This window comes from Chironomus tepperi, unplaced genomic scaffold (genome assembly GCF_022539635.2).
Source record: "Chironomus tepperi strain 1889 unplaced genomic scaffold, CSIRO-AGI_Ctep_v1 contig_13, whole genome shotgun sequence".
In the NCBI taxonomy this organism is placed as follows: Eukaryota; Metazoa; Arthropoda; class Insecta; order Diptera; family Chironomidae; genus Chironomus; species Chironomus tepperi.
The window spans coordinates 1,153,436-1,162,377 of record NW_027226135.1 but is presented as its reverse complement, the minus strand read 5'-3'; the positions used below and the strand labels follow the sequence as shown (position 1 = coordinate 1,162,377).

The 8,942-nt window shown below is 34.0% G+C and overlaps 2 protein-coding genes across 2 annotated transcripts in view; one reads left to right on the top strand and one right to left on the bottom strand.

The window, feature by feature from the left end:
- LOC139090541 (uncharacterized) overlaps positions 1 to 8,942 on the bottom strand; it is a 40,895-nt gene that overhangs the window by 19,789 nt on the left and 12,164 nt on the right. The window lies entirely within an intron of this gene.
- LOC139090598 (probable cytochrome P450 313a4) lies at positions 811 to 4,238 on the top strand. Its single transcript, XM_070640367.1, has 4 exons — positions 811 to 1,475; positions 2,557 to 2,818; positions 3,071 to 3,485; positions 3,868 to 4,238. Exons 1-4 carry the CDS (start codon positions 862 to 864, stop codon positions 4,023 to 4,025), a joined length of 1,449 nt encoding a protein of 482 aa, XP_070496468.1. The 5' UTR covers positions 811 to 861; the 3' UTR covers positions 4,026 to 4,238.

Sequence of the window (8,942 nt, the reverse complement as noted above, 5' to 3'; positions counted from 1 at the left end):
ACGAGCAAGTCCATCACTGGTTGATCTAAATGCCCATCACAAGGTGATTCTTGGATGAAAAATCGGCAACCTCGACTTGTGTTGTTCGGTTCTGTCCCTGTTTTGTTAAGATTCCCATAACTAATCTACCCAAATGTCCGTTACAAGATAAGACTAGCTGACTCTGGGATGGTGAATTAACAACCCTGACTTGCACTACTCTGTTTTGTTAAAACCTCATCAACATCCCAACTTCCAGGTGTAAATAGGTGTGATCTATCCAAATATCCGTCACCAGGCGACTTTAGGTGAGTTTGGGATGATGTCAAGTTTCGGGACGACAATCTTGACTTGTGCTGCTCTGTTTTGTGTGGATCTCAATATTATTATAACTTCCAGGTGTATATGGGTATGTCTATCACTAATTTATCCAAATTGACAGTCATTAGGTGATTTTGGGATGATGGATTGACAACCCTGACTTGTGTTGCTCGGGTCTGTCTCAATTTTTGTTCAATTCTCATCAATATTTCTACTTCCAGGTGTATACGGGCATGCATATCACTGATCCATCCAAATGACCGTCACTAGGTACCACTTAGTGACTATGGGTGCCTTTAGGATGGTGTCGAGTTTCAAATCAATTAATCACCCATGTGCTGCTCGCTCATAACTCAATTTTCATTCATAATTCATCAATATTACTGCGTATAACACGCAGAAAATGCGTCTATCGACCAAACTGATCAAACATTACCGTCATTGCTTCACTAAAAAGCAGCATCACAAAGATGTAAAAAAAACTTACTTAAAAGCTTTCAGAATAACTGAACAATTTTTTAGTCTCAATTGGAAATTTACCGAAGCAACATCGTCCAAAAGATGATTGATTTTGGGTCATTTTTAATATTTTGTGCAGTCAGTTGTGCTGCATATTATTACGTAAATCGTGAAAAAAATAAGAAAAATTTTGAAATAGCCAATAAGTTGCCGGGAATTAATGGATTGTCATTATTTGAGTCATTTTATATAATTTTAACGACACCCAGGAAGGAATACATAAATAAAGTATTAAGCTACGTACGGGATGATGTGCCGTTGACTAGAGCAACGTTCTTTAATCAAACAATCATCCTGACTAAGGATGCTGACTTTATCAATAAGGTCTTTAATTCCCCTAAAACTTATAATAAGCCCGACTTATTCTATAAAGGATTTATGACCACAAAAGGTTTAATTACGCTTGCTGGAAGTGAACATAAAAGACATCGTAAAGTTCTTAATAAAGCATTTACATCAAAAATGATGCAACGGCTGCCGGATATTTTTGATGATAAATCAAAAAAAATTATTAAAAATTTATGTCAAGTTGAAAATTGTGGTGAATTTGAACTTTTGGAATTTATTGGACCTTATTCATTGGAAACATTTGGAAAAAGTAATTTAAATTATGAAATTCAATATCATAAAAGTGACATCTTTCATGCTTATGATAAGTAAGTTGTGGTGTTTTATAGTTTTTTGATTAATTTAGTGATTGTTGTTTGTTTGGTGACTGTGCTGTCCAATTGTGATCCATGGCATTTCCAGGTGTCGCATAAAATTGACTCTACCTCTGGCCATCGCTTGCCAATTAATTTAGTGACCTACCCGAATAGAGAACAAGTGTTAATCGATCCAAAATCCAGTGTCTTGCCAGAATCATCCTGTACTGGCATCGTGTTAACTTTGGCATGTCGGGTTGACCGTTTGATCAATCAGGCACAATACCAGAGTTACTGTGGCATCGAATATAGTCTAACCTGGTCTGATCAATCTGCCAACAGACCAGGATAACTCTGGTATGTCCGAGAATTCAACCTTAATTTAATCTGGTCAGACCAGAATGACTCTGGTTTAGAGACGGATTTGATCCAAATCGGATTGAACAATCGGATAAAATACCAAGTTAATCTAGCACCATACCAGGAAGAATCTGGCATGGTGTCGTTTTTGACCCAAACTAGTCTAGTCAAATCCGACATCGGACCGAGATGACTCAAGCATAACGTCAGATTTGACTTTGATATTGCGTCAATTTCAACCCAACTCTGGTATGAGGACGAATTAGATTTAAATCTGTCTGATCAATCAAGTTCAAGACCGAAGTGACTCTGTCATGACTTGGATTTGACTCATATTGGCATATTCAATACTGTACTGAACTGGTTTGATTCTGGAACTTCTCCGGATTTAACTCAAATTGTTATTGTCTTCTTTTATGACTTCGAGGTCAAGCCGATCTAGGGATGGCTAGTAAAGTCTAAACCTACCGAGAATCAATCAGAATTGTGATCCACAAGATAGCTTCCCCATTCCCTGTTAATGCATCTTTGGCTGGAGCTGTATCTATTCCAGAGTCTATAAGACTCCATTTTGGAGTCAACACGCAATTTTTGCTACATTGTTGTATGGATTTTGAGGCTTGAGGCTTGATCCCCAACCCCCTCTTTAATACATTTCAAGTCAATACTGCAACCCTACCAGATTCCCCAAAATAATGCTTAAAAATTGACAAATTCCAATCTTTACTTCCAGATACTCATCCGTTGCCACCGACTATCTACCATACTCAATGTTCGGACTTGCCAAAAATATTTTATCACCAACACCACTTGGTAAACGAATCAAAGATGTCTTTAATAAATTTAATATTTATTTCGATGATGTCGTCAAAGTCAATAAAGAAAATGAAAATAATAATTTTATTGAAAATACAGCAATTGATATTTTATTGGATCCAGTTAATGGATTTACCGATGAAGAGGTTAAGGATGAGCTGATTATGATGCTGTTGGGGGTAAGTCATGTGACGTCATTAATCCCTAAATAGGCACAGTGGCTTTCTCAAAAACGACCGTTAATTTTTTTCAAAAAACAAAATAGTTTTCAAATTTTTTTTGACCGTTATTTTTTATTTTTCATCGTAACGGAAATTTGAATTTTAAAATAAGTTGAGTTCGAATTTTTCGAAAATCTAATTTCGAAAAATTCGAATTTGAGACGGCCACACTCTGAATAGACCCTAATAAAATTCCCTTTAATTATCCAGGCTTTTGAGACATCAACAAGAATCATATCCATGGTATTAATGATGGTCGGCATGAACAAAGACGTACAGCATAAGATAGTAACGGAACTAAATGAAGTCTATAATGAGGATAAAGACGCAGCTTTTAGTGCTGATTTTCTAATGAAATTCCCGTACCTAGAGATGGTCATAAAGGAGACAATGAGGCTGTTTGCTGTTGTGCCAATGGTTGCGCGGGAGACATCCGATGAAGTTGAGATCTGCGGTCATGTCCTGCCAAAAAATACAACAATTCTTATATCCATCTATGCGATGCAGAGGGAGAAGAAGTATTGGGGAGATGATGCTGATCAATTTAGACCTGAAAGGTTTGAGGATGGCGTTAAGAATCCACATGCGTGGGCACCATTTACGGGTGGAAGTCGGATATGTATTGGTGAGTAATAGTTGGGGTGGGGATGGGTTGAAGGGGGGTTCGGGTGCTTGATGGACAGCTGTATATGGCCTAGGCAGTGGTGGACAACCTAAGTGTCGCGGCACACCATGGGAGTTAGCCTCGACCGAAACCATACACGGGAAACGGTTTATGTTCAATAACTTCCAGGTGTATATGGGTGTGCCGCAGCTTACAGGTTGTCCACCACTGCCTTAGCACACCTTGGTCACCAGCATTGACAGAAACCGCACACAGCTCACGGTTCTCGTCATTTTCCAAAAACTTCCAGGTTTACACAAGTGTGCCGCATCACATAGGTTGCCCAGCACTGCTTTAAACCTTCAATTTTCAATAATTTTTAATATTTTTTGTAATTTTTTAGGCTATCGATATGCAATGATGGCTATGAAGATCTTCCTGATCAACTTTTTCCGAACATATGAAGTAAATTGTAAGCAAAAATTTGATGAAATTGAGACAGAAATGACGATGACATTGAACTTTTTGACTGGATATAAAGTTAGTATTAATAGGAGGTAGATAAATAGTTTTTAATATTGTCTGGATAAGAGATAGCTATTGATTTTTGGGCTGTTAGAAAATTAGGTTTTAATGATGATTTAAAATTGTAAATTATTCAGTATTTTTAAATTTAAATTTGTTTAAATGAATAATTAAAATATCAAATAATTAGAATTAATAAAAATTAATTTTTTAAAATTGATCCTCAAAACTTAAAATTGTCTAAAAAATTGAAATTTTTTAAAATTTAAAATTTTTAATAAAATTTTTTAAACTTGAATCTTTTTTAATTTGATTTTTTTAAATTTGAACTTATTGAAAAACTAATTTTTTTCAATTTTTAATATTTTTAAAAAATTTAAATTATTTGAAAATTAAATTTATTTAAAAAATTTAATTATTTTTAGAAATTGATTTTTTTAAACTTGAATTTCTTTTTAATATTTAAAATTTTTTTAAAACATTGAATTTTTTTAAAAATTTTGATTTTTTTTAAAATTTGAAATTTTTTAAAATTTGAATTTTTTTAACACATGAATTTTTTTTTAAAAATTAAAATTGTTTAAAAATATCACTAATTTATTACAATTTTTTTAAATTAGACTGAAATGTTCTGTAATTAAAAACATTTTTTCATGTTTTGAATTCAATTTAAAATCTCAATGTTTTGAATCATTAATTTTAATTTATTTATTTAAGTTTTTTATTTAAATTTTTAAAATTAAAAGAGTAAATTAGAAATTTTTAAAATTAGGATAAAATTTTAAAATTAAAGTTTTTAATTTTTTAATTAAAATAAATTTTTTTATAAAAATCAAATTTCATTTTGACAATTTAAATTTGTAAAAATAAAATTTAAATTTTTTTGACATTAAATTAAGCATTTTAATAAATTTCAAAATAATATCTCCAAGACCATAAATCTCAAAAATCATCATTTACCCAACATTTCACATAATTATTAAACATTTTTAAGTTTAAATTGTCATTAAATACTTTTTAAGTTTCCATCTATTTACAATTTTTCTGTCTTTTGTTGTGTGTACTTGAAAATTTGTAAAAAAAGTGACGCAAGTCGACTGAAACATAATGAAATAAAGCTTGAAAGCTTGAAAAAAAGCATTGAAAATAAACAAAAATTAAAAAGTAATTGAGATTAATTGTGAAAAAGCCTACGTGAAATATTTCAGGAATACTAGAAGCATGGGGACTGTACGTAAGTTACGTCACGCTATAAATTGCAATTTTAGACCTCAAATTTTGGGATTCAGCAACAATATTTGGGGACTCAGTAACAAAATTAGGGAATTAGCCGCTATATTGACGGGATGGGGACAATCTAGACATTACGTCACTTCCGTACATTCCCCATAACTTTGCAAAAATCTTAAAAAAATCATTGAATTTTACACTTGAATCTTCTTTTTGGTTGTCAAGGCCACGTGCAAAACGTGTGTGACTGTGTGACTATGGCAGATGTACAAATGACTACATATAGGCTTATTGATCTTTTAATCATGCACGTTAACAATATTGAATATTCGCAAGCACACAAGACATATTTTATATTTTTTTATTAATTTTTAATATTAACTCAGTTGTTGGCAACCTGTATGATGGTGTGGTATGGATAGACTGATGCCATACACGACGTACGACGATCATGACCATAAAGATCAGCTGTGATTCATGGAATCTGTCATTTAGTGTCTAAATCTGGCTCTATTGCTGGCTGTCCTTTGTCAATTGTCAGTACCAAATGCCACACACTGTCCATAGTGTACCGCATCACACAGGTTGTCCACCACTGTTAATTAACTCGACAGGAACACTAAATTAAGTAAAAATTATCTAGGAACTTCCGCATTTAGAGTAATAAAATAAAGCATTTGTTTTGGAATCAATAAGCTCAAATCATTGAACTCTTTAGCAGCAAATAAGCAGCATATAAGAATGGGATGTAGTTTAATTAAGATTATTGGTATTAAAATGACAATAATTTCTGTCTGACGATTTCGCATAAATTGAGTGTCTTTTGCGTCTAAATATAATTATTCAAAGATTTTATGGATTTTGAATAAGCTTATAATGGCTGACAAACTGTCTCATCGAACTTGATCTTGAAGATCAGACTGATCAGAACCAAGCTGTCCAGGGACCCGACTTTTGAGCATTTTACTGATAAAATGTTCTACAAGTAATCAACAGCAGATTACGTAAAACAAGCAATAAAATTGTGAGAAAAAATAGACGCTAGATATGCAAATAGCAATAAATATACTCAAATAGGGATGACGTATCATTTGTTCATTGAACTTGACTTTTACTCTCTTTTTGAGCCTTTTACGTAAAGTTTGCTATTCGATTGCTTTCAACGAGCATTCACAAGGGGATTTTGAACTTTATGCCACTGACGATTTGCTAGCAATTCAGGTGACATCTATAGGAAGTGAATAAAATTTAGATTTCGTTGCGATAAGCACTAAATGATATTCATTTTTGTTGTCCTGTTGAAGACGATGACTTGTCGTGATGACTGTATTTTGTGATAATGGACGTTTTGCTTTCTCCAACTCTGCACGCTGCATGATCCAGGGTATATCAATGAACAAAGGGAGTTGGTGTTACTAGAACAACGAAATAGCAATTGAATCCAACTAGACTTTCCAATGGAATCGATCCCTGGACATTTTAGTCGATTGCCCGACTTTCAAACCAACTTGGCCATTGTCACTTTTTTTCTGCGGTCAGATTCTTTAGAATTCAATAGAATCCAACTTGCCGAAATAGCTACGCTGTCCTGAGGCCAAATTTTTGACTATTTCTACGTCATGTGTCCTCTAGATGCTCATGAAGAGAAGCTGTTGATAGAGATAGTATTGCATTTAGTATGGAGAATGTGCAGACGGAAGCCAGAGATAGAACCAGCTTCAGAAGACATTTAAGGGAGGTTATGGACCACAATTGATCATGGATCATAGCAAAGAGAAGTAGAAGAGTGTCTTTTAGGTAAGGCATCATCCCTGGGAAGCACTCGACAGAGAAAAAACTTGAAACCAGCCTTAAATCAGCGAAAGTTTATCCTTCGACCAAATTATCCCCAACCTAGATCAACAATGAATCAAATTCTTTAAAATTCAATGCCATTAGCCAGCTCAACGTAGAATTAATAAGTCGTGTGCCATTCAGCATCCAATCAGAGCCATTAATCACTCCTCTTAATTTGTGTTGTCAACAATGTTATATATCCTAATTCTCAATTTAAATTGCATCATGCATCTTAACTCATGAAACTGTGTCATCGGGAAAAACTCACAAAAACTTGATATTTATTTATAAACAGCCAGCACTAAAAAATCCAAAATATTGAAACAGAATTAGGTAAATTCTATCGATTTTCATGACTTAATGTTGGATGACTTTCAAAAATTTTGGGTAAATAACGATCCACGTGGTCTGTGGATTGTAAATCTGTTGCTTTTGAGTCGGTCGATAAATTTTTCTAAAATTTGCTTTTTGTGTATCAGATGACATTTGAGAATTTTTGAATTCTTGCGAATTTTGGATGCTATTTTTGTGTTTTTTAAGTGATTCCTGTTTAATTTATGTGTTTTGAGCAATCGGACACAAATTAAGGCTAGTCAGGTCGGTGTGGGTTTCTCATTGGCTGGAATTGATGAAAATCCAGAATTAAGTCAAGGTCATGCCAACCTTATACTCTGTAAACCTTCTATGACTTTTTGACACATAACCCTCAGTAACAAAGTCTACATGAAGCGTTAAGTAATAAGTAACCGACTCCTTAGAGCTCTGTTGAGGTCAGAGTTGGCAGGACTCCGACAAATTCAGACCAGTGCTCGAAGTCTGGTCACATTCTGTGTAAAAAAGTCGGTTTGAATCCATACAAAAATCGGGTTGACTTCGAAACCTGATGCATCTAATGTAGTCGAGACCAGAGTTGGCAATACAACATTTTGGAGTCTGACTCCAACGGAACCCAATTGGAATCCGATTGGAATCCAGTGGATTCTTGACAACTCTGGTCCTGAATCTATGGAGTTTGAAGTATAATTGTATCCTTGAAAGGGTTGACTGGGTCTTTTAGAACTTTTGGGTAACTCTGGTGTCACAACCACAATTCCACAATCTCAAAGAGGCATCACTCCAAAATTAAGCTCTCAAATCCTCTGCTTTGGATCGTTTAATTTGAAAATTGAATTTTAGAAGCATTTTATTGACTTAAGGACATACTGTCTAGTTTTGACATACTGAAGGATCAAGCATATTAAGCGGATTTAGAGTAAACTGAGAGTTTTTTCGGTCTTGGAGTGAATCTGGAGTCTCGATCTTCTGTGGACGTGACGTGATACTTTCCCTAGTAGGCAAAGAGTATGTCTTTTTTGATACAGAAATACTACATCGGTACCTAAAAGTTGTCTCTTTGCCTGTTAGGGTTTCATGTCCATTCTGACAATATTTCAATTTTTAAGGCAATTTTGAAGCATTCGTTCCTGTTTCTCCAGCTACACATGAAATTTCTGACTAGTTCCTTTATCCAACGTAGCCCAGAAGCTCCAATTTCATCTTAATCTCGTCCATTAAGCAGTTGAAGTATCTAAACTTCAGAAAAATGACAAATTTGGATTTTACTGGATATAAACTCACGATTTCCGGATTACCATACCAAATTTGAGTCACGCACCTTACTTACTTAATCAACAAGTCATTCAACTTCTCATACAATTGCCTAGTTTTCTGAATCTATCGTCTCAAATGGCAACAGATCAATATACCAAATAAAGATTCTATGCCTATGCCTATGGCTTTTTTAAAGATCAACATCATCCGTTTTTTTGTAAATCAATTCCTGTTATTGCCAATAAAAATTCAAATTTAAATTCAAAAAAAATCTTTGCCAAAAATCTGTTCGCAAAA

Coding starts and splice junctions, on each gene's coding strand:
- LOC139090598 (XM_070640367.1), top strand. CDS start 862: ATGATTGATTTTGGGTCATTTTTAATATTTTGTGCAGTCAGTTGTGCT. Junction 2,819..3,070: donor TGATTATGATGCTGTTGGGG/GTAAGTCATGTG, acceptor TTAATTATCCAG/GCTTTTGAGACATCAACAAG. Junction 3,486..3,867: donor TGGAAGTCGGATATGTATTG/GTGAGTAATAGT, acceptor GTAATTTTTTAG/GCTATCGATATGCAATGATG.